This window comes from Garra rufa, chromosome 10, assembly GCF_049309525.1.
Source record: "Garra rufa chromosome 10, GarRuf1.0, whole genome shotgun sequence".
In the NCBI taxonomy this organism is placed as follows: domain Eukaryota; kingdom Metazoa; phylum Chordata; class Actinopteri; order Cypriniformes; family Cyprinidae; genus Garra; species Garra rufa.
This window is the reverse complement of record NC_133370.1, coordinates 2,364,213-2,391,332: the sequence shown is the minus strand read 5'-3', so window position 1 is coordinate 2,391,332 and position 27,120 is coordinate 2,364,213. Positions and strand designations below refer to the sequence as shown.

The window sequence follows — 27,120 nt, the reverse complement described above, 5'->3', positions numbered from 1 at the left end:
CTGGTGTGCCTGAACAAATAGCACATTCACTTTATAAAACCAGTATAAATGAACTGGGAAGAATAAATAAACACATTATTTAGATTTTTCGCTCCGCGCTGGAGGATGCTGTTAGCTTGTTAGCATCGGTCTGAGTGTCTGCTGAGGTTTAAAGTGTCTGTCAGCGCTCACTGTCTCTCTCATATGAGGGAAAATGAGTTTCCGAACTCCGTGGCGAATGAAGCCGGTCCCGGTGAGCGGAATGTCCCGGGAAAAGAGGCTGAAGATGAGGAGGGTGCGGTGAGTTTCGGCCCAGCTGCTCTCGGCAGGTTACCGGAAACATCAGAGTGCAGATCTCGCGGAAACTATCGCGAGAGGAGAGAGGAACGCTTGCTAAAAGTTCATTTTGCTATTTTAATTTATTTTTATTTTATTTTATTCTACCACACTATTGTTCTAAAACGTTTATTTAATCGGTCCTTGATTTCTGGCAATATAAAACAATTACGACAATAAATTTCTTTTAAATTAACATGTAATCTTTATAATGTGTATTTTAATGTACACTACCAGTCAAAAGTTTGAACACACTTGACTTAATGTTTTTCATGATCTAAAAACTCAAAACGTTGTTTTTTAGTCAAATATTAATTACTTTAAAAAACGATACAATGCTTATTTTATTTTCAAATAAAATGGGAAAAAAAATCTCAACTTTGTATTTTAAAATAAATAAAATAAATAATTTGTTTTATAAAATGATTAATATTTGACAAAATACTTTGAGTTTTTATATCATGAAAAACATTAAGTAAAGTTTGTCCAAACTTTTGACTGATAATGTATATTGTTATTTCAATGTATTTTTGATACACCCTACTGTACTTGAATTAATAGTTATATATAATTTTACTCTGGACTGATGTTTTATTTTATATTATTATTATTATTATGCTATTTACTGTATTTACTCTATTCTGAGTTGGACTACTGTTATTTTGACTCATTGTTATATAATGTTAAAGTGACTTATTTTGTTCTGTTATTGCAATAAATGTAGTTTCATTACAATTAAGTTTACTAAATAAAAAATACTTTATAAAAATGTTAATTTTTCAATTGTAATTTAAATGACCTTACCACATACAAATGTTATTTTACAGTAAAATATTGTTAAATCTATGTTTTTTTGTTCGTTTCTGTATCTGTATTGTTAAGGTTATCAATACAATGTTTTGGAGGAAAAATGATTTTTGCTTCTTTAAAAAGATGCTATTTTATTTTATTTTTTTCATTTTCATTTTAGTTAAAGTTTTAGTTTTTATTACTAATTTTAGTTCATTTTTTTGGTAAGATTTATACATCTAAAAGCGGAATAAAATCTAATAAAAATCTAAATATTAAGAAAATCGCCTTTAAAGTTGTCCAAATATTGTTCTTAGCAATGCATATTACTAATCAAACATTAGGTTTTGATATATTTACAGTAGGAAATTTACAAAATATGGCTACTGCTACAAATATAATTGTGGAACTTATGACTGGTTTTGTGGTCCAGGGTCATATATAATGCATAATATGTGACCCTGGACCACAAAACCAGTCTTAAGTCGCTGGGGTATATTTGTAGCAACAGCCAAAAATACATTGCATGGGTCAAAATTATCGATTTTTCTTTTATGCCAAAAATCATTAGGAAATTAAGTAAAGATCATGTTCCATGAAGATTTTTGTAAAATTCCTACTGTAAACCTATCAAAATGTAATTTTTGATTAGTAATATGCATTGTTAAGAACTTAATTTGGACAACTTTAAAGGTGATTTTCTCAGTATTTTGATTTTTTTGCACCCTCAGATTTCTGGTTTTCAAATAGACGTATCTCAGCCAAATATTGTCCTATCCTAACAAACCATACATCAATAGAAAGCTTATTTATTGAGCTTTCATATGATATATACATCTCAGTTTTGTAAAATTTAACCTTATGACTGGTTTTGTGGTCCAGGGTCACATATGTGTGGTCAAAGGAATTTTAAAATGGCTCATCTAATAAAAAACAAAATTTGGATTCAAAACTATCCATTTAATAATGAAACTTTATTGCCACCACAATGAAGACAAACACAACACACATATTGCACACAGAACACAGTGACTGAATGACAGAAGGTTCACATCAGTCATCAGATCGTCATTTCAGCCTTACATGCTAAAAACATCTGGAAATGTGATTCTAAATGATTGTCAGAGGCAATATTAACAATTATTAAAAACTAAAACAGAACATCATAAAAAATTTATATATTTTAAGCTAGTTCTGGACCTGGGTTTTTCGACTTTTGGCTTTAGTAGTTTTAACTATGCCAGATTTTCTAAAGTGCACACTTTTGTCTTCTAAATGGGCAGAAACTATCTCTTCTTTTTGGAAATCTTCATCGTCGGAGGAAAACTGAGTCAGATCCACAATAACGCTGCCCACCGGATTACAATTCGCCTCTATCATGACAAAAATTGAATCAGATCGGTCTGTTCCTCTACATTAAGAGAATACAGAAATGAATGAAGCTGATCTTACTGTGTTTGATCTGTTGATGTTGAACAGTATCTTTGTTTTTGTGGCTTTTGTCGTGTCTCACAGGTTTCCAGTTGCTGTCAGACAGATATTCAATCTCCTCCACATCTTCCCCGCAGCTCTCCAGAACTTCACACAGCAAACTACAGAAACGGGCAAACAAACAGCTAGTGATTTATAGTTCTTGAGACCCTGTCTCGTCACAGATTAAGAGGATTTAAGAGGTTTTTATTCAAGACCACAACTGCTGAGATTTCACTAAACTACCTTGTGCATTTTTTATATTTACAAATAAATCAGACATTGTGATTAGATGTAAAACTTTCCGCTTTAAATGCAATCTATATATTTGTGTATTTACCCAATTACTTTACTTATATTAATTGCAAGTTTACTCATATTTTATTATTTACATGTATTAATATTTACAGTCATCCCAACACTGTGTTTTATGTTAAAGTGTCTTATTTTGCTCTGCTATTACAATAAATGTATTTTCATTACAATGAATTAATTAAAAATTTTATTTTGCTATATTTATGTGGCTCTTAATGAATAATTTTTTTGAAGGTTATTGGTTTAATGTTAATCTTCTTGTCAATTATATAAAAAAGTTGGACTTTTTACAAAAAAAACTTTATAAATGGTACAGTAAATATGTTAATTGTTTAACTGCAAATGACCTTACAACATGGTAAAATACTGTTAAATTTATGTTTTTTGTTGTACTCTGTATTAGGGTTATCAGTAACTTATTTTAATGGAATAAAATGATTTTTGTTTTTTAAAAAGATACTATTTTAGTTTTTAAAAATATATGTATTTTCAATGTATTGCAACTTTACTTATGTTTTTCTTTGCATACTTTTGCAGGCAAGCTGCAAATGCTTTGTCACTACAAACGTCGGTACCAACAATATGTGACCCTGGACCACAAAACCAAGCATAAGGGTCCATTTTTATAATTAAGAAAATTAATTTAAATTATTTAAATTAAATTAATTTGAATTAAGATTTATACATAATCTGAAAGCTGAATAAATAAGCTTTTGGTATACAACCTATTTTAAAATCCCGGGGGAAAAAATATTGTCAAAATATTGCGAAAAAAGTTCTTAGCAATGCATACTACTAATTAAAAATTAAGTTTTGATATATTTACAGTACAGTAGGCAATTTGCTAAATATCTTCACGGAACATGGTCTTTACTTAATATCCTAATGATTTTTGGCATGAAAGGAAAATCTATAATTTGTGGCTATTGCTACAAATATAACTGTGCAACTTCAAATGCAATCAATATCTTGTTACTATTAACAGGGATTTGTTTCAGAAGTGTCACCAAATTAATAGCTACACATGCCCACAAAACTCAACATATAATTGCAAGTACTTGTATGACAGCTTGTTGTTTATATAACATGATAGAAATATCACAAAAGCAAAAGAGCTTTATTCATACAAATTTGCATTATTGCAAATGTGATATGATTTGATACAAACATTCCATAAACATGAAATTGATATTAAGTGACTAAAATTGTAGACACAAATTCAAATTCAATTTTTACATTTAAATTTAAAACTAAATCCACAGCAGAACTGATACTGGTGTTTCGTTACTAATTGAATCAACTCTTTATTCTGAATACATGATTTTGTGATTCAGTGATTTGCTGCAACCAACTGGTGGATATAGTTTAATATTTAAAACTCTTTCATATACAGTACAGACCAAAAGTTTGGACACACCTTCTCATTCAAATGAATGAGAAGGTGTGTTCAAACTTTTGGTCTGTACTGTATATTTTTCTGTTTAGTAAAGTTTTTACTCTACATTTGTGCAGTTTTCAGTGGGTTAGTGATATTTTTTAAATATATATAAATTAATAAATAAATATGTAAAATTCACTTTATAAAAGACTTTAATTCATGGGGATAACATGGTTAATTTGGTTTAGTGTAAGATGTTTGCCCATCTTTTGGAAAATACAGTTTTAAAAGTAAAAAAAAAACAACTAGAAATAACTTTTACCAGTAGGTGGCTGCAGAGCTCCACTATTTGCTATTTGACCACCTGAAAGATATTTTTTCACAAGTTTTTTCAGTTGAATTCATATCTACAGTACAGACCAAAAGTTTGGACACATCTGAATGAGAAGGTGTGTCCAAACTTTTGGTCTGTACTGTAGTTATCTCTTTCAACTTTTTTTTCATATATTTCCATATTCAAAGCTTCCTATTTAAAACATAATCTCATAACATGCTTCAATCGTACCAATTCAGAAGCAACCTCTGCAGTACAATGGTAAATGTGTGATTTAATTTGTATTATTACAGCTTATTATCTTATTTATTATTAGAGCTCTATATAATGTCTGGGTCTTGGTCTTGACTACAACACTAGTGATTTCGCTCTGACTTAATCTGCTAAATACTGAAATATAACCCAATTAAATATGCAATCAAAGCAGTAACAGCTGTGAAATGTTTGGCTGTATGAGAGATTACCTGTCGATACGCAGCTCATCAAATGGAGCATATCTGTGGCACACGGGACACGTCCACCTGGGCTTCTTCTCATTCATTTGCAGGTAGAAGGAAGCATCAAAGCACTGCAGGTGAGCGCAGCCTCGAGCCCGACAGGGAACAGACATACGCATCTTTGCTAGCTTAGAAACACATGCAGAGTAATTTAAGTACTAAAATTATGGAAGCACTTTATTGCGCTAAATAAAAGTTATCTCACAATTATGACTTTTTTCTTGCAATTGCGAGTTTACATCTCACAATGATGACTTTTATTCTCAGAACTGCATCTTATAAACTTGCAATTCTGACAATTTTTTAGAACTGTGAGATATAAACCCACAATTGCGAGTTATAAAATCAGATTTGCTATATGTAAAGTCAAAATTACAGGATACACACTCACAATTGCGTGAAATAAAGTCAGTTTTTTTTAATTGCGACTTTGTAACTTGCAATTGTGAGTTTGCATTTTACAATTATGACTTTTTTCTCAGAATTTTAAGATATAAACTCGCGATTGCGAGTTACAAAGTCCAGTTCTGAGGAGAAAGATTATCAGAACTGCAATCTCACAATTCTGACTTAATAACTCACAATTGCGAGTTTATATCAAACAATTCTGACTTCATTCCTCAGAATTGTGAGTAAGCAAGCAAATACTATACTAAAATATCTAAAACTAAAATTTAAACTATTTAATAAAAATTCAAACATAAAAAAAAAATCTAATAATTAAAATGACAAGCAATAAAATGAATAAACTTGTAACTGCAATTAAAGTGAAAACTATTTTTAAAATAAATAAGAAATTCCCAATATTCACAAAATCACTGATATTAAGTAACACTGTTCTTCGATTTTTTAACTTGCTATGTGAAGATCATTAAATAAACATTAAAAACTGTCCTGGAAACCTTTTTGCTGTCAAGCATACATGATACCAGGGGCGTCGCTGGGAATTCTGGGCCCTGTGCACTGACTCGGCTAAGGCCCCCCCCCCCCCCCCTAAAAAAAGGGGGGGGGGGGGGGGGGCGTAGTACATCGATCGCGTGGGGGGGACAGTATGGTCATGTGACCCAAAGGTGATGTTCATACAGTATAATACATTCTGTTTACAAGAGCAACAAGATTTGAAGCTCATGGCAGACGCCCAAGAGATTCGCGCTGTGATTGGCTAAATGTTACTTCACTCAAATCTAAGTAACAAATCAGAGACCAGGGGCGGAAATATTGGCGCTAGGTCAAAAAAAAGGGGAGGACAGAATCACCTGTTTCTAAAAGTGAGGGGGACGTGTCCCCCCGTCCCCCCCGGTTGCTACGACCCTGTCGCCAGGCATTTACATCAGTGATGCGCGGGTAACGGGTTGATCCAAAATCCAAAACAGTTACCCGCAGTTACGAGTCATCCAAAATAATGGTTGTTTGAAATAAAGATGACAATTAAACCTTTGTAGTTTGTATAGTACTAGACTATTTCTATGAAATACATAGACCTACACTTTATTGGCTGAATAATATTTACCTTTTGAATGTTGAGCGCTATGTTGAATAAATGCTGACGCGGGACAAAATGCCCGATTTCCAACACGTTGAACTGATCAATGCCATTGTACCATTTTAACAGGCTACAGTACTTTTAAACGCATAGTAATGTCAGTTTTATGTATTTTCTGAGAGGGGGTGGGATTTTTGTTGGGAAAGTCGCAGGAGAGACGCACACTTCGATTAGACTGGATAAACACATGCAGCATCTTAAATTGTTAAGAAAATGGTATTCCTAATAAATGTCTCGAATATTTTGATTATGTCCAATGCTTCTCTTTCTTTTTGGAATTATTAGACACATTTCACTATGTCTTTTAAATAACTAGGTCTGTTTAATTTCCTTAATTATAAAATTTCTAGCACTATTTTAAACGTTTATTCAAGCAATAACATATAAATGATCTCATGTATATGCTTGTTTAAAACCAGGGATTAAAAACGAATTCCAAGTAAAAACTGTATTTTTTCTTTACATTTCCAGAGAGCGAAACGAACGAAATTAAACATTACTTAATAAATTCAAGGCACTATAATTTCCTTATTCATTTGATACAACTATTATAGCTATACAATTAATATAAAATAATATTATTTTGTCATATTCATAATTCCTGAATTTATCTATAAAAACTTCGTTTTGAATTGCATTCAATATGTTTGTATAAGAAAATTCGTTAACCTAGCCTATTTAAGTTGATTCTTGATAATTTTTAAAAGAAGTTAAAAGTTAAGAAAAAAGGAACAAGCTTGTAGTCTATATATTATTTATGGCTATAGGCTAATCTTTTTCTAAACTCTTATTACACTGTAGATCGAAATAAAATAATTCTTGATCATATTTAATCGCGTAGAATCACTGACATAATTTAGAGTACTTCAAAAACGAAACTATTTAAATCTGTATAAAGGAAAGACAAAATAAATCACAACAAGAACAATCTGTATTTTTCTTGTAATCAAGAACATTTATTTTGACAAAATTACCTAATTAATGCCAAATGATGTTTGACAGTGAACGAATCTCCACCGCATATAGCCGCATATAATCGCTGGTGTCAGTTGCAAATATTAGACAGGAAGCGGGTCGGGTACAATAGTTTCTTTCTTTCTTTTTTTTTTGCGGTCCGAGTTGCGTTAGTTGAAAACGTCGGTCGGATTAGGGTTGTTTATACATTGACCCGCGCATCACTGATTTACATTAGTTAACAACATTTATTGTGATCTTAAAATTATATTTAAAGGAAAATAAAATTTCACTCCTCAGGGGCCCTCCCCCCACTTGGGGCCCTGGTAATTTAGTCCCCCTTTTCACCCAACTACGAAGCCCCTGCATGATACCATACATACTTTGAGATGTACTGGAAATAACATTTGGATAAAAATGACTGAATTTATACTTACTGGACAAATGAGTGATACTTGCAAGCCTGTAGTAGAAATCTCATTTTCTGGATCTGAGCGCAATTTCTCAGTAACTATTGAAAAAATAAAATAAATACATAAAAACTAACAAATTAAATGTAACGAATGCAAAAGAATAATAGAATAGAATAATACAGTAAATAAAGATATTAATAAATGTGACCCTGGACCACACAACCAGTCATAAAAGGGCATTTTCTTTTTCAAATTGAGATTTATACATCATCTGAAAGCTAAGTAAATATGCAAATATAATAATCTGGAATCTGAGTGTAATGCCAGGCCAGCAGAGGGAGCCCTTACCCACACTGACTGTTGCTGCTCCCTCTGCCACCCCTATGGTAGCTTCCTGTTTGGCAGCCATAAAAGGCAGACCATGCCAAACAGACGGTGCAAAGTATTGTTTTGCTCTTGGGGACTCTACTAAGCGGTTTTCCCTTGATTCCATTGCCTCCTAGTTTCCTTGTTGTTTTTCCCTAGCCATAGTTCTGTTTTTGTTTTTTCAGTCTTAGCCATAGTTCTTCCTAGTTTCATTGTTTTGTTTCTTTGCTACTTTGGACTGCCCTCTTGGTTTTCGACCCCCACCTGCCTTATTGGATTACGCTTTTGTTCTGCCCTGTTTGTTCCTGTTTGCTGGTGTTCGACCCTGTTTGCCCTGACTACGATCTTCACAATAAAGCCTGCATTTTTACACTGAGGTTGCAAAACAAAAATAAAAAAATTAAGAAAATCGCCAAATGAAGTTTCTTGCAATGCATACTAATCAAAAATTACGTTTTGACATATTTACGGTAGGAAATTTACTTCTGAAGAAAATATCTTCATGAAACATGATCTTTACTTGATGTCCTAATGATTTTTAGCATAAAAGAAAAATTATTCAAAAATAATTTTGACCCATACAATGTATTTTTGGCTTTTACTACAAATATACCAGTGCTACTTATGACTGGTTTTGTGGTCCAGGATATGTGATAAAAATGATCAGTTGTTAATTGTGCCGGTGTACAACGATAAAACAACTTACCAATGCATTTATGTTAAAAGAAGCATTAAAGAGGTAATCGGACACCCATTTTCCACAAATTGATATGATTCTTTAGGATCTTAATGAGAAGTCTAGAACATACTATGGTTAAAATTTCTCAGTGGTAGTGTAAAAAACACTCGTTTTACCTTGTCAAAATCAGCACTTTTTAGAGTGAGCTATTCTGTTGCATGTTCCTTTAAATGCTAATGAGCTCTGCTTGCCCCGCCCCTCTCCGCCGTGGGATGATGAGCCGTAATGTATACTTTAGCCGCATTTAGCAGTGAAACTTGCTAACTAGCACATAATTAAGCAATGTCATTTGCAAAGATGCATAAAAAATCCTTGTACTCACTTCTGCTGTGGGTGAAGCTGCAGCACGAAAAATTTGCACGAACATAGACGCATATGTAGATTGGGATCAGCTCATTCCTTTCAAAAACTAAAGTAACGTTAATCCTCTGCATCTTCAGCAGCTCAGATGTCGGGAGTAAATGAGGACTGCTATGTTCATTATTACATCCAACAACAGAACACCTCAATCGCTCAATTAGAGTCTTCCTCTGCACCTAAGTCACACAATGGCGATCAGAGTCGGACTGTTTCAGCTCGGGGAGGGCGGGGCTAAGGTAAAGTGCTCATGTCAATCAACTATCGTGGGAGCGGCCTGAAGAAGCTGAGCATGAGCTGTTTTAAAAAGGGAATATTACTTTTAAAGATTAAAAAAATACCACTGGGTGGATTTTTATCATTGTAGAGTAGTTGTTTACACAAATTGACAACACACATTAATGTTCAAACAACATGGAAAAGTGAGTTTTGCATCCGATGACCCGTTTAAAGTGCCAAAACATCCCTTAAAACTTTCAAGAAGACTCAATCAGATGTACACACTCACCTCTCCGTCTGCAGAGCTCCTGCTGGTCCACAGCGGTCCTGCGGAGCTGATCCAACAGATCCTGAGACGACACCACCCTCACCAGATACACAGCCACTGAATAACTCTACACACACAAACACATTAACATTTAAAATCTGCTTGTTTTCAAATGCATTGCATAAATGGTCTCCTCTTGTACCATTGGTCAGTCAACATGAAAGACCTGCCTCCTCATGAGTTTCATAATAAGTGATGAATTCTGTGAAAGACATTGCTACATATTTTATTAACCCTATAGAAAACTATTGCAGACGAGTGCTATGAAAGCCCATTGTGTTTTGAAAGCCTCATGGCCTACATGATTGTGAGAGAAGTCACACAGGAATAATGAGATTTTAGCTAAAGTTGGCATTTGCACTGATACTAAGATGCTCTTTTAGGTCACACTGCCCTCAAACATGGTCTCTTAATAGTAAGGTTCAAGTATATTTTTAAATATACTTTATGTAGTAAGCATACAAATATCAGTGTTCTAGTAGTATACTATTAAGTGTACTATTTCAATACTCTTCGGGACTTAATTGGCCCACTTTCTAGTATATAAAAGTATACTTTTAAGTATAACAATAGTAAAGTTTGAGTACACAACTAGTTTACATCTATGTTTTCAGTTTGTACCGCAAGTATACCAAAAGTGAACTTATAGGTAAACTGATAGTTTACTAATTAAATACTTTTTATGCATTTTTAGTACACTTTGAAGTATAGTCTAGGTACACTACTAGTTTAGTAGATTTATACTGCAAGTGCAAGTAAAGTTTTCTTTAAGTGACCATTTCATCAGACTTTAAGTATTCTACTATGCCCCTATTTTGTTATATAAATATCTGAACACACAAAACATCAAAAGAAAGAACAGGGTATCTGCTTGTAAACAAAAAAAAAATATTCCAGCTTCATGCATTTTTTTTATAAACACTTGAGTGGGTAAGTTTAATAAATAAATAAACAAACAAAAAACATTTTGAACAAAAAGCTAAAAGAAAAAAGACTATTCATGATAATCAAAACGTAGATGGAGTTGATCTACAGCCCAAAGCTTGACAGTCATTATTTCCTCTTCATGGGTTGATATTTTATTCCATAACGTTCCACAGTTTTCCATATCTATGGTTTTGATGTTGTTTTATGTCTGATGATTGTGTTCGATTACATGAGGAAGCATCTGTTGTTTCAGTTTCTTCTTCACTTGTGTTTTGGAAATTCTCTACAGAAGATGTGCAATAGAGCCTCTAGCGTATAACAATGAAAACACAGATTCTCAGAGCACAAATATATTTAGACTTTTAACCAAGTATACTTAAATGTCATTAAAGGTATATTTCTGAGAAGTACATAAAAAGTAGACTGAAAGTATACTTTCCTATTTTTAGTTTAAAAGAAGTAAACTAATAGCACACTTCAATAAACTTCTTTTTCGTAAGGGGAAAGCAAGAAGAAGAAAAAACTGAAGCAGGTTGAAGATGAGCCAAAAAGAACACCTGCAATAAAGGTCACTAGTTGAAAACTGCATGAAAGTGTAAACTTTGTTGTCCTCTTTTTAAATTCTGGAACTCTGCCTTCTGAGCATTATTTTTCAAGACTTTCTCCACTACAACATACCTTGCCGAAGTTTCCCCACACCACCGAGAATCGGTTTGTGAACGAAGGGTATAAACCAGGCGAGAGGTCGATCGGGCGACACGGACGAGAAGGCTCAGTCCCCATTTTATTGGATGAATAGGTACACTGGGAAACAAGATGTAAAAATGACAGTTACGCTAAATAATTATACAACATCAAGACAATCATTCAGAAACAATGAAGTAACCAACAATGGTTTAAACACTGCAAAAACGCTTTTCTTACTTAGATGTTTTGTCTTGTTTCCAGCCAAAATATCTAACAATTCTTAAATCAAGAAGGATTTTCTAGACAAGTAAAAATTATTTTCTTGTTTTCAGAAAAAAACAAGTCAAAATAAAGTGAGTATTTGCTTAGAACAAGCTAAATAATCTGCCAATGGGATAAGCAAAAAAATCTTATTTCAAACAGAAAACAAGATTATTTTTTCTTGTCCCATTGGCAGATTATTTTGCTTGTTTCAAGCTAAAATGCACTTAATTTTTTACTTGTTTTGTTCTGAGAACAAGACAGTAATTTTGACTCATGTAGAAAATCCTTTTTGATTTAAGAATTTTTAGATATTTTGGCATGGAAACAAGATCAAAAGTCTAAGTAATAAAAGCATTTTTGCAGTGAAACCAGCCATCATTAGAACTTCAATGCCTCCCAACACTTTAATTAAAAAAAAATATATATAAAAAATTGTTCCAAGAATGTTTTACTAACATTCCTATTAAGTTATAAAAATGTTATTTCTGAATGTTTCATTATTTAAAAATGTCTGTTTTAATTTCAAATGTTTCCTTCCATTTAAACATTCCATTTCATAATTTGACAAAAATTATGGGAATGTTACTTTTGAGTGTTCTCTGAATGTTCTGAGACCAGCAGTAACATTTAAAAAAGGTTAGATGAATGTCCTACTAAAATGTTTCAGAAAAAAAGCTCCCTGAGCGATGTTTACTATGTTCTTGTACCAACATTTTGAGAGCATTACTAAAGACTTGAGTGCTCATTTATTATCAGTGCATATGCACAGATGTGTGCGTAAGAACAGTTTCATGCAAAGTGTGAGATCTACCAATTCTGAGCATGACATCATTTTCCTTTGGTTTAACTTGATGCACTGAAATAACTAAAACTAAAACTGAAATAAAAATAAAAAACAGAAAAACTATGACGAAAACACAATTTAATTGTCTTAAATTAATAAAATCTAAAAATAATTATTATAAAATCAAATCAATAATGAATCAATAATGAAAACTATAATACCATCTGAGCAGACATCTAGTGGTAGAACAGTGATACTACAAAAAGAAAGTGCTGCTGCATGTTTCCTGTCCTTTACTTGCAAACACTCAATTAATAAATTCATAGTTCAAGCTAGACATTTGCTTATCTTAGTATTTTTCTGGTTTCTAGTCAAAATATCTAAAAATTGTTAAATCAAGATGCATTCAGTAGATAAGCAAAAAGACATACGATATTTAGTCTTGTTTCCTGGGGAATTTTTTTGTGTGAATTTAGCTTAAGGCGAGACACTGCAGGTGAATAGGGTTAAAAAATTAACTAATAGCTATCGCCTTGCTTACCCAGTTACATTTTTTGTATTACAAGTTTTCTCAAAAGTTAGGTTTAAGTATGCAAAAAAGGCATTATTTAATTAAATATGCACTAATTTGCATACATTTCTAGAGTCAATTCCAAAATTCTTGTGTAATTTTTTCAAGTCAAATGTTTTTACAGACAGAATTTTGTCACTCCAAAATTTAGAAAAAACTTAGAACAGACAGGAAATACGATATTTTCACAGTTTTGGGGGAATAAAATGTATATAATCAAGCAAATTATATATGAACAAATCCCTCTGTAAAAACTTCAGGATATAGAAAGGAATAAAAATGTCAAGTTTGGTGTGTGTAAGTGCTACTGAAGTGGAGATTTATGGCTCAGTGTAGGAGAAAAAACTCATCTTGACATAACAGCCTTTGAAAATATGGATTGCAATTGACACCAATAGATAAAGTCCCATGAAAGAAACACTTAACAGTTTTTTGAAAAAACCAAAAAGCCCAAAATCTCAAATTTTACAGATGTCTGAAAAAAGGAGTGTTTTTGCCTGCAGTGTCTCCCCTTAAAACAAGTAAAAAATCTTCTTAAAACAAGATTATTTTTCTTACCCCACTAGCAGATAATTGTATTTATTTTAAGCAAAATGCATGTAATTTAGTTTTTTTTTAATTTAAGAATTTTTAGATATTTTACATAGAAACAAGACAAAAATACTAAGATGAGCCCAAACCATACACTGTCCAGAGAACGCGTTTCCAAAGAGCGTGCTGATCTGTTTAGTGAGAGCACAGAATGGCTTCCCAGTAGGTACCGTAGGTCTTTGCCATGATTTCAGTGAGGACATTATACATTGACACGATTTATAAAGGGAGGTGTTGTCACCATACATGGATTATTGGAGGCATTTATGAATGCAAATGACCTTGAACGTGAACAAGCATGGCGCTGAAGAACGTGGGATTTGTCAACGATTACTTACTGGTGTGCATAAGAACCGCATACGCATGTTTGATAAGACGGATTTTTTTTTATACTTGCACACATTCTAAACGTCATTCGTGGGACAAAATATAGAACCTTTTTACGAACTGTTGATAAATGAGGGCCCATTTAATTTTGAACAACTGAAAAAATATTCTATAATATTCTAAACTTTGAAAAAACCTTGACACACTGCTCTGATAATGTTTCCTGTCAGTTTGAATAGGATACTATTATCTATAAGCAAACTTGGCCTGGCAACAGGTAGTAGGTTTGATTTTTACAATGCCTTTTTTATGTCAAGCATTTGATAAAGGAGTGAAGTTTAGCTGTTATTGGTCACCTGTATGGGACAGGTAGCATGATTAACTGAAACCTCGATGTTCGGTGGATACTGATCTTCTTCAACACCGATGCTCTCACTGTAGCAAATCCTGAAAACACATTTAACAACATCATTTTTTTAGAATAAATGTGGGCCAAATGTGTGATATTTCTTCAAATATTCTGGCATCCACAGTAAAATTTCACCTGAGCACAACTTGTACAGACGCCAGACCAGAATGAGATGACCTGATGGAATGAAGAAAAGGAGGAGTCAATTAGGTTAGTAAAAAGATATAAATGTTTTAAGAACACAAGCTTAAATCAAACACTGACACTCAGGACACTGTGTTTAACACAGCATGTATTTCTTCATGTCTGAAAGAGTTGCGAATCAGTGAATCAAACACAAGCGTCATCAGTTTGAATCATGAACTGAACTAGAATGGCTCAGATGACTCACTTACTGAAGTTGATCATTTCAGAACCATAAACTATGGTTTGATTAATTATGAAAACCATGTTTAAAATGGTATTATAGTTTTCATTATTGATTTGATAATTATTTTTAGATTTTTAAAATTTTGTTGTCATTTTATTGTGTTTTTGTCATAATTTTGTCTGTTTTTTTTATTTTTATTTCGGTTTTAGTTTTAGTTATTTCAGTACATCAAGTTAAACCAAATGAAAATGAGAAATGCTGTCTTGGCAAGTAGCTGAAATAAAATAAGTTTAGGGTTTGGCATAGTTTTTATGTGAATCAACATTCTTATATTTCAAGAAATAAAACAAAAACACGGTTTTAGTTTTAGTTAACTATCATAACCCTGGCTTAAAATGTACATTTGGTTCAGTATTCTGTTTTTTATCGAAAATGTGCATTGCATGCATGTCACTCTTTTAGACAATTAATAAAGACATCAACAAAATGCACATTTGAAAAGTTACTGAAATAAAAAGTATTTCAATTTTAAGATACAGTACAGACCAAAAGTTTGGACACACCTTCTCATTCAGGTTTGTCCAAGTTTTTGGTCTGTACTGTAGATATGAATTCAACTGAAAAAACTTGTGAAAGAATATCTTTCAGGTGGTCAAATAGCAAATAGTGGAGCTCTGCAGCCACCTACTGGTAAAAGTTATTTGTAGTTGTTTTTTTACTTTTAAAACTGTATTTTCCAAAAGATGGGCAAAAATCTTACACTAAACCATGTGAAATTATCCATGTTATCCCCATGAATTAAAGTTAGAAATGTGGGTCTTTTATAAAGTGAATTTTACATGAAAAAGCAGTTTTTGTATAAAAACCCATTAAAAAAAATTATTTATTAATTTATATATATTTTAAAAATATCACTAACCCACTGAAAACTGCACAAATGTAGAGTAAAAACTTTACTAAACAGAAAAATATACAGTACAAACTTTTGGTCTGTACTGTGTGTTGCAAAAGATTGTTTAGCATGCTTTTAAAATCCTGTGGGAAATGGAAAAAGTATATATTGTGAGAATATGTATTATCAAAATGACTCACTACAAACTAACAAACAAACACTGCCCACTAAGACTTTAATAAAATAAAAAGTGACAGAAACTCACTTGCTGTTCTGGATCTGAGCTTGTTGACTCGCACTGAGATGAAAGAAGAAATCTGAGTTCTGCATGGCTCCTCCGTACATGGGCACTGAAATCACGAGAAAATATGTACATAAACATTTTCTACACGTTTAAACTGATCTGAATATGGAATATATTTAGCTTGTTTCACCTTATTGCAGTGCGCCTGCATAATCGTGATGTGTGAAAAATGCATTTGTGCATTAGTAAAATTCTTTAATTTTTTGTCCAAATTAATATGACATCTTAAAAACTGAATGCATGAATAAAACTATATTTCCCACATATGTATCATACCCAGAGGTGTAGGTGCCAGAATGGTGTCCATTGTCTGGTAGAAGGGCAGTTTGATCATCTGTGGTTCTGTACAGATGGATATGGGTGATAGGAGTTTCTCGGGCGAGCTGCATGATGGCATGGAGATGATTTCTACAAGACTGGGTTTTGAGCTCCTACGGGTGTCTTTAGAAACCTGTCGGAGTTTGTGCAGCTCTCGGACAGCAGACAGCAGCTCAGGACTGCATTCATTGTGGAGCAGATCCGTGACTCTCTTCATGAGATCCTTCTTCAGGCCGCTTTTACTCTTGCCCATCTTAGAGAGCAGAAGACGAAGCTCCGTCACACGTAAGGCCTCCAGCATCACCTGCAGGACAGGTGGGTTACTGATCAACTTTACACCACAGAGTGTTTACATTATCATTGAGGATCAATTTACGATGATCAAAGTAACTTTTAAGTAACTATTAATTCTTGTAGTCATTCCAGTGAATGCTTTTCAGTGTAGGTTTATTTTCTGTAAATGCATCTAAAGATATTGACGTCAATAACCATTTTAAAACATACCTTCATAAAAATGCATTTTTAGCAGAAACTTCAGCAGTAAAACAACTATGAAAAACATCAAAGCATTGTATTCGCCAACAGAAATTGTAATTTCTGAACTGAATTGACATACATTAAAAATACTCTTGTTGAACACAGAAAAAATGCTCAAACCTTTAGTACCTTCTCTCTTCATTACATAGAATGTTTTAGAGTATATGTCAGTCAGTGTGCTATTACTGAATCATGTGTTACTCAAAAGATATAAATGTGCTCTCTTTTGTAATCCCACATGTTCATTTCCAATGTGTAACAAGTATCCACTGAGACGGCGAGATGTGATGATGAACCCAAGTGCAGTTTTATTAAATCCAAAGTGCAAACATACAAACGATAATCCAAACAGTAATCCAAACAATGACGTGACTTGACTTGAACAAACAGACTTGACTTGACAAAACATACTTGGCTTGGCATGAACAAACTTGACTAAAACACTCACCAACAGCAGGTTAACAACATTAACACGCGACAATGAACAATGAAACAGAAGGCCTATTTATACAAAACAACACAGGTCACATGACACCAACAACCAATGAAAAACAAGGAACAAGACATAGCAACCAAGGACAACCAATCAGAACATGACACATGGAACTAGGGAACCAATGACAGGAATACACAAAGGGCAAGGGAAGCAAGACACAACAGCATGAAATGATTACATAATAAAAGACATGAAAACATGAACATAAAAACCACAAGACAAAACAAAACCCCACGTTACATATCCCCCCCTCTAAGGGTGGCTCCAGACGCCCTAACACACCACCCAAAACAAACCCCCAAAATGTCCAGGAGGGTGGTGGAGCAGAGACAAAACAGGGGGTGGGATGGTGGGCCAGGTCCATGCAGGGGAACAGGATCAGAGTCAGGGCCTGGACCTTGGAGCAGAGGCAGACAGTGGAGCAATGGAGGTCCTGGGCCATGGAGCAGTGGCAGACAGTGGAGCAATGGAGGTCCTGGACTGTGGAACATTGGCAGACAGTGGAAATTGGAGGACCTGGGCCGTGGAGCAATAGCAGACCTGGATCACGAAGTGGAGGTGGGCCTGGACCGTGAAGCAATGGCAGACTGTGGAGTAGTGGAAGCCATGGCGAGGCCGGGAGAGCAGGAAGTCTAGGCAGTGCAGGCAGAGCGTGAAGCCTAGGCGGTGCAGGCAGAACAGGAAGCCTTGGTGGTGCAGGCAGAGCGTGAAGCCTTGGCGGTGGAGGCAGAGTAGGAAGCCATGGTGGTGCAGGCAGAGCGTGAAGCCTTGGCGGTGGAGGCAGAGTAGGAAGCCATGGCGGTGCAGGCAGAGCGTGAAGCCTTGGGCGGTGCAGGCAGAGAGTGAAGCCTTGCCGGTGCAGACAGAGTAGGAAGCCTTGGCGGTGCAGGTGGAGCGTGAAGCCTTGGCGGTGCAGGCAGAGCAGGAAGCCTTGGCGGTGCAGGCAGAGCAGGAAGCCTTGGCGGTGCAGGCAGAACGTGGAGCCTTGGCGGTGCAGGCAGAGTAGAAAGCCATGGCGGTGCAGGCAGAGCGTGAAGCCTTGGCGGTGGAAGCAGAGCAGGAAGCCTTGTTGGAGCAGGCAGAGCAAGAAGCAATGACGGAGCAGGCAGAGCAGGAAGCCTTGGTGGAGCAGGCAGAGCGTGAAGCCTTGGTGGAGCAGGCAGAGTGTGAAGCCTTGGTGGAGCAGGCAGAGTGTGAAGCCTTGGCGGTGCAGGCAGAGCGTGAAGCCTAGGCGGTGGAAGCAGAGCAGGAAGCCTTGGTGGAGCAGGCAGAGCAAGAAGCAATGACGGAGCAGGCAGAGCAGGAAGCAATGATGGAGCAGGCAGAGGAGGAAGCCTTGGTGGAGCAGGCAGAGCAAGAAGCAATGATGGAGCAGGCAGAGCAGGAAGCCTTGGTGGAGCAGGCAGAGCAAGAAGCAATGATGGAGCAGGCAGAGCAGGAAGCCTTGGTGGAGCAGGCAGAGCAAGAAGCAATGATGGAGCAGGCAGAGCAGGAAGCCTTGGTGGAGCAGGCAGAGCAAGAAGCAATGACGGAGCAGGCAGAGCGTGAAGCCTTGGTGGAGCAGGCAGAGTGTGAAGCCTTAGCGGTGCAGGCAGAGCGTGAAGCCTAGGCGGTGGAAGCAGAGCAGGAAGCCTTGGTGGAGCAGGCAGAGCAAGAAGCAATGACGGAGCAGGCAGAGCAGGAAGCCTTGGTGGAGCAGGCAGAGCAAGAAGGAATGAAGGAGCAGGCAGAGCAGGAAATCCCGCTATGGACGCCGCCTCGGTAAGAGGCATGGGCGCAGCGGGTTCATGGAAAGATGAGGCCTCCGGAGCAAACATAAGAAGTCACATTAAAAATCTCTGGGAGGCTTTGCTGAATGAAGGGTTTGTGTTCAGCTTCAAAAATGCCCTGGAGATCGCTGCATACAGGAAACTGGAGACAGAGTACAGTAAGTGGACCTGGAGTCTTCGGAAGGCCATGCTGGAAACTGAAAACAAACTATATAACAAAATAGAAAATGGAGAAATCAATGAGGTTGAGGAAACACATCTTCAAAAAGAACTAAATGTAAAAAGTACAGAAGTGAAAAAATCCATGTCAGAATTCTTTGAGAAAGACAACAATGCCAGTATAGTGATTCAGTGGAAAACATCTTTTAAAATAACACATACAGGAAAACATTATTAGGGAAACTAAGAGAAAATTGAATGTGGTGCTTCAGCAGCGAGACCTAAAAAAAAACATTGATTCTCAGAGGACACAAAAAGAAAACGCTCTCCTTGAGAAGGCCAAAAATCTTGCCTCAACTCTCAAAGACAAAGAAAATGATGATAAAATCCTGCAAAAAAAGTTTGATGAGTTTTGGGAAACCTGGGTGAATGAGATTATCAAAAACACACCTGAAGCCAAAGACATTGACATTTTAAGAGATTTGAGAGATCTCCTCAGGGACATCAATGAAAGTTCCTCTGTATTAGCCCACTGGACAGAAAATATGATGTTTTGGAGTTGTCAAGCTATTCACACTATGTACAGGTTAAAAAACCCAAACTTACACAACAAATTGCTAATGTATTTAAAGGTACATCGACTGAATATTCTAAAGAGGATGAAAACCAAATAAGAAAATTACTTGAAGACATTGCTGAACAAACAAACAAAATAATCATGTCAAAAAACATTGCAAAGACAGGCTACAACAAAGCCTGTATACAAGAAATCATTGATTTAATCAAGGCAAATTTAATAGACCATGAGCAAAGACAACAGAAATATGTGTTCACTTCTTGATTGATTTGGCACTTTCCATATGCAACAGAGTACAAAAGACATTCACTGAACAACACAAAATCTTCAAGGAAGCCAATGACCCTGTTCTCTATTTTACAAGAAGAAGAAAGGAATATTATAGCATTTTCCAGAAATACTGTCGGGGGGCAACGTCAGCTACCATCACAGGAGAGATCATTTGTAACAAAATTAAAGAACCCATTCAGCAGAGTGTCTACAAAAAAACTGCCCAAGATTTGGCAGATGAAATTAAAAAATGTAAATCACTGAATGGAAACAGATCTAATCTGGAGAAACACATCCTGAGGAGACTGGCAGAAAAGGAGGATTTTGAGGCATACATGACCTACATTAACAATCCCAAAGAACACTTCAAGAGTTTCATCAGAGATGAAGTCAGTGAGTACATAAATAAAAACTTCAGCATCAGTGTTCTGCCCAAGATGAAAGATGATTTAAGTCAGAAGCACTGGCAGATCACAGAAGCAGTGCAAAGAGCATCTAAAGAGGTTGAAGAAAACAGTGGAGATGCTGATCAGTGGTTGAAGATTTTCACACAGAGTTTATCAGATGTGCTGATATTCTCTGAAAAGGATCTTGAAGGAGTGAGTCGTGATGATGTTAATGTAAAACTCCTAGCAAAGGTAATAACAACAAAACTTCCTTAAATAATATCTGACATGAAAGAAAAAGCCAGTACAGAACTTTTTCTGCAGAAGCTGGAATATAAGGACAGGCCTGATGAGATTCTAATTGAACACCTCTGTCAGTGCTGTTGGGTTCAGTGTCCGTTCTGTAAAGCCATCTGCACAAACACAGTAGAAAACCATAAACAACACCCTCACAGCGTTCCTTGCCATCGACCTACTGGACTGAGTGGGTGGCATAATGAATTAATGCAAAATCTTTCTCTAGATTTTTGCACAACTCTAGTGAAAAGTTTTTTTATTTTTACTTTTTTGCCAACTACTGAATCTATGTTACCCATTCCATATAGATTTTACAAAAAAGCAGGAGGGGTTTATGCTGAATGGAGCATCACCCCTGACCACAGTGAGCTGTCTTATTGGAAGTGGTTTGTCTGCAGATTTCAGAAAGAGCTGGAAAATTACTACCAAAAAAAATTTCAGGGTTGGGGTAAGATCCCAGATGAATGGAGAAACCACTCAAAATCTGATGCTATTAAGAGTTTAGACATGTACTTCTGAACAGGCATAATGAATAATGAGTGAAGAAAAATTAATGATTTTTTTAAATATATTCTTCAATTTAAGGAATATAAATATACTTTAGGAATAATATTTTCGTTTAAGAACACCTTTGAAGAAAATGCTGTTAGGATTAGATTATAAGAGCTATAAACTCTACTACTAATCGTTAGATGCAACAAATCACTTCTTTATAATTAATAGTTTTGAATTTTTGCTTTCGGTAACAGTAGAAACTTTTTTTGAGGAGGCTTTTGAGGACTCGAGCAAGGAAACACAGGTGCATCCTATGCGGAAGTCTTTTTCGGCGAAAAACCTCACACAAGTGTAAATTTTCCTCCCCCTTCACATCTGTTGTCATAATTTACATTTATAGATTATATTTGCAGTTTAAACGATACATGTCATGGCCAACTTGCCTTATTAATATTTATTAAGAATGCCTTATATAACAAAGTTTAATAACAAAAGGGCAGATCCCTTAAGCGCAGCTAATGACGCTTTGAAGTGACGCTTGATGGGTCAAAAATATTCCAAAGTTCACCCTTTGATTCCTCTGTCCTCAATTCCTTTCCTTGCATCCTTCCCTCATATTCTGGGGGGGTGGAGCTAAGACAAAAGGAAAGGTAGCGATAACAAGTAAACGATGATACATAAATAAAAAGCACCCCATGACTAACATACGTCAAAATATGCTAACATCATGCTAATGCTAACATTATGCTCTTACATGCTAGCATCACCTACTTAAGTGTTAAAACATGCTAGCATGCTAACATCATGCTAATTACATGTTAAACATATTAACATAATGGTAAACATATTAGCATCTTGTTAATGACGCATGTTGTTAATCATGCTAAAAACATGACATGGTTTATATCATTCATACTGACAAACAGCCTTTGAAGAACCATCATTGGCAGCTGCCAAGCCACTCCCTAGCAACCATATAGCAAGACCTATATCTCAAATTCAGAGCATTGTAGAGACATGGGAGTTGGATCTTTTGACTCATGCTAGCAAATAATGCCCCCAACATGCCACACATGCTAGCAGTGAATAGTTTCTTGTTAATAGTGATTAGCTAATTGCTAAATTAGGCTAAGAATTCTATAAAACTCTATAGTAAAAAACTACCAACTACCCTGGGTACCCTTGCAACCGCATAGCAACACCCTAGCAACCACCCTAGAAACTGCCCTAGTAAAATGAGAATTTATTAGCCAGTGGCTAATATTGGACATCATTTTATTGCCCAGAGTGAAGATTTAGTCACATATGCGAGCGATTTTCTCGATTTACTATTTAAAATTATTATTATTATATTTTTTTCTGAGACTAAATTTTCAGATTTTATCTCCTAGGACTTTAATGCCACAAGCCTCAAACTCAGCAGAGACCTGGGCCCTGATGTCTAGTTTGTTGCAATATCTTTTCAGACTGATCAGACTAGTTTTCCTATAATTAATAAAAAAATCTAGATTGGTCTCATGGACTTACAGTGGCTGAGAGAAAATGCACCCTCTAGAGGAGCAATTCCCCTTCACCAGAGGCACAGTAGCAGTATTTAAATTAAGTGACATCACATCTGATGCACAGAAGCCACTGGCACATGACACTGCTCAGTGGCACATCCGCACATCCAAACTGACTAAAACAGTTTTTTCCTCTTGCGATAAGTTGTGGCAACGGATTTTTGTGGGATTTTGGCTATATTTAATCGAATGTGACCTGTAAATGCAAAAAAAAAAAAAAAACTGTTACAATTGCTGTTTTGCAAAATATTCCTTTTTTCTGAATTGCCTGAAAAACCACCTCATGTGAGCATAAACATTTTTTGGCACAATTGACTTTTCCATTAGGCGTACATTCAATTTCAATTTGCGCAATTTAAAAGGTAATGGAAACGCAGCTACTGTTGTGGCACCTCGAGTGCACATTCAAGAAACACTTCCTTAGTGATTTGGCTTGCCATATTCAACAGAGTACAAAATACTTTTGAGGAACAATATAACATTTTCAGGGAATCTAATGATCCTGTTCACCCACTACTTTGCAATAAAAAGAGAAGAATATTACAGAATTTTCCAGAAGCACTGTCAGGGGACAACATCCGCAACAATTATAGGCGAGATCATCTGTAACAAACTCAAAGAACCCATTCAGCAGAGTGTCTACAAAAAAACTGCCCGGGATTTGGCAGATGAAATGAGATCAAACTGTGAATCACTGAATGGAAACAGATCTAATATGGAGAAACACATCCTGAAGAGACTGGCAGAAAAAGAGGATTTTGATGCATATATGACCTATATTCATAATCCCAAAGAACACTTCAAGAGTTTCATCAGAGATGAAGTCAGTCAGTACATCACTGTCAACTTCAGCATCAGTGTTCTGCCCAAGATGAAAGATGATTTAAGACAGAAGGAGAAGCAGATCACAAAAGCAGTGCAGAGAGCATCTGAAAGTGTTGACAAAAACAGTGGAGATGCTGATTTGTGGTTGAAGATTTTCACAGAGGATTTATCAGATGTGCTGATATTCTCTGAAAAGGATCTTGAAGGAGTGAGTCGTGATGATGTTGATGTAAAACTCCTAGCAGAGGTAATAAGAAAAAAAAACTTCCTTCTATAATATCTAACATGAGCAAAGAATTCAGTACAGAAACGTTTCTACAGAAGCTGGAATATAAGGACAGGCCTGATGAGCTTCTATATGAACACTTCTGTCAGTGCTGTTGGGTTCAGTGTCCGTTCTGTGGAGCCATCTGCACAAACACAGCAGAAGACCATGATCCACAACCTCACAGTGTTCCTCGACCTGGAGAAAATTTCAGGGTCGGGGTAAAATCCCAGATAAATGGAGAAACCACTCAAAAGAGGACGCTATTGAGAGTTTGGACAAATACTTCTGAACAAGCATAATGAATAATGACTAATGAGTGTAAAAAAAATGAATGATCAATTTTATTCTTTGATTTAAGTCTTTATGAATAATACTGTAGTTCAAGAACATCCATGAAGCAAATGCTAGACTGTTAGGGTTAGGTTATAAAAGTTATAAAGCTTTTAAAAAAGGTTTGAACTATCTACTCTATAATATGAAAACATATTACTAATCGTTAAATGTATCTAATCACTTCTTTATTTTATGGAGACTTGAATCTTGTTCTTGATAACAATTGAAATTGTTTTTACAAGTTTATTTGAAACTTCAAAGGGATATTTTATTCGTTATTCATTGTTATTAGCAACAATGATTACTTCCTAAATATATAAAAAATACTTATGTTTGTATGTTATGTATGTTTAAACTAGCAGTAAATTAGTCATTTGAAAATCTTGCTGTTAATTGCATGCAGTACAGGTCTGATAGTTTCGGAGTACACTCTTAACAATAAAGGTGCTTCACGATGCCATAGAAGAACTTTTTTTTTTGTCTAAATGGTTCCATAAAGAACCTTTAACATCTAAAGAACATGTTCTTTGTGGTAAAAGAAGGTTCTTCAGATTGTAAAAAGTTAAGAAAGAGATGGTTCTTTAAAGAAACTTTGACTCAATGTTTTTTTTTTGTGGAAAAAAAAAGTTCTTGTATGGCATCGCAGTGAACAACCTTTTAAAGCACCTTTATTTTTAAGAGTGTATGAATTATTTTGTCACTTTCACTGTTTCACAATCACTAAGGACTAATTATTAATGTGCATGTCTTATTTCATCTATGATATAAAAGAAAACAATACTCAAATGTCTTTAAATGATGTAAACTGTGAATAAAGATTTATTCAACCACAGTCTGTGCCTTATTTCAGATCACATCCAGATCACACCAGCCATTAAAGCTTTAAATCAAATCACGATCTGCTCTCTCTTGAGCACATTAAAAGCACTTATATTTGCATTTGTTTTGAGATGGTCACATTAAATTAAGGTTTAAATGGAAATGTGTTTTATTATCAAATTATTAATACATAAATGCAACATCGACACTGTTACTGAACTGAATGAATCAACGTTAACTTCAAGTTTATGACACTATTAAATAATTACACTATTGTGTTCTGTAGGGCTTCAAATGTAATCTTCATGAAATGGTATTTATATGAAGATAAGGATTATATCCATCTGAATGATAAATAAATTACAAGCCAAAAACTTTGTGTTACAAACTGATTGGCTCCTTTCATCTTTTACCAAGCCAAACAAAAGAGCATATCACACACATCTACAACTGTGTTTCTCTTCAAAGTCTGGCTATAATTTTTTTCTCTAATTTATATCAAAACAGACTACTTTTTTTACTGCTTTTTAAAATTCGGCAAAACAATGATCATTCCAAAGCAGGAAAGAGAGAAATTACAGTAATTACACTAAATAAAATAACTTTCAAATCTGGTAATGTGATGGCCATTTTTTCTTCTGTGACTCTTTACAAAGTCAATAAGTGCATGATACCCAACCAGGTTTAATCCAAGCTTTAGGATTTTTTGGAAGGCTTGTTTGTCACAATTTTATTTAAATTTACATTTAACGGACACTTTTATCCAAAGCGGACAATGGAAGCAATCAAAAACAACAAAAGAGCAATAACATGCAAGTGCTCTGACAAATCCCATTTAGTCTAACGCAGTACACATATCAAGTTTTAATTTTATAATAAATAAAAATAAAGTAGATAGAATAGAAAAAAGAAAAAGCTAGTGTTCTAAAAATAGATAGAATACACAACAAGATCAAAGAAGCTAGTGTTCGTTTTTTATTATTACATTTCTCACTGTTTACTTTTGTAATTTTTCTGGCTAAAGACACCAACCCTAAAGATTTGGCTATTAAAAATTTGCGCTGTTATTAAAAAAAGAAATAACACACTTCCATGTTGTCACACATGGAGTAAGGTGTCACAATCAAATTTGCCTCTAAAGTGAAAAATAATACATTTTCCAAAACACATTTACATAACAATTTATTATATGATATTCAAAAAAGCAAGTATTTGGGAAAGAAAACACAAAACAGGATAGAAGTCACAAAATAATCGTGTTTTCCTCAAACGTTAGACTATGTTTGGCCCAAAACACGATCTTCCAACAAACTTCGTTATAGTCAGAGTTTTCCCCGTCATTTTTTAATTGTATATTTTCATTATTAAGTGTAGGATAAAGAATTAAAAGCGTCAAATGAACGCCACAGTTCAATAAAACCGTGATCTAAACGGCGGTAAAACAGTCTCTTCAATATAAAGATGAAAATAAATCTACTTACTATGGCTTCCAGAACATCTGTGGACATAATCACGCAGAATCAGCAGATAAAGATAAAATGTTGAACGTAAAATTCACAAAACCGCCTGAAAACCACGACAAAACTTCTGAGGCTCACAGCAGCGAATGTACGTCATCAATCAACGAGTCACATGACCAGACGTTTCTTACCTGAGCACAGGTTCAAATAAACGGTTTCCACAAAAATATTCGGCACCAACTGTTTTCAGTAATGATGATAATTTAACAATAATAATTTCAATAATAATAATAATAATAATAATAATAATAATGACAAATGTTTTTTTTATTTATGTATTAATATTTATAATAAAAATTTCTGAAGGATCATGTGACCACCACGAAGACTGGAGTAATGATGCTGA

At 35.0% G+C, this 27,120-nt stretch overlaps 1 protein-coding gene across 1 annotated transcript; it reads right to left on the bottom strand.

The window, feature by feature from the left end:
- Nucleotides 1-179: 179 nt before the first annotated feature.
- Nucleotides 180-26,762, bottom strand: LOC141343798 (E3 SUMO-protein ligase PIAS4-A-like). The gene is made up of 12 exons (XM_073848443.1): nt 26,736-26,762; nt 16,420-16,765; nt 16,105-16,189; nt 14,713-14,754; nt 14,525-14,615; nt 11,623-11,748; nt 9,979-10,084; nt 8,033-8,106; nt 5,066-5,226; nt 2,557-2,696; nt 2,305-2,477; nt 180-344 (listed from the first exon to the last, which is right to left on the bottom strand). Exons 1-12 carry the CDS (start codon nt 26,760-26,762, stop codon nt 180-182), a joined length of 1,536 nt encoding a protein of 511 aa, XP_073704544.1.
- Nucleotides 26,763-27,120: the final 358 nt, after the last annotated feature.

Excerpts from the sequence above, each read along its gene's own strand:
- LOC141343798 (XM_073848443.1), bottom strand. The coding sequence starts at position 26,762 with ATGTCCACAGATGTTCTGGAAGCCATA. Across the intron at positions 14,616-14,712 it reads TCTGTACAAGTTGTGCTCAG|GATTTGCTACAGTGAGAGCA; the intron begins GTGAAATTTTAC and ends ATGTGTTTTCAG. Across the intron at positions 345-2,304 it reads CCAAAAGTCGAAAAACCCAG|TTTCCGCGAGATCTGCACTC; the intron begins GTCCAGAACTAG and ends CTCTCGCGATAG.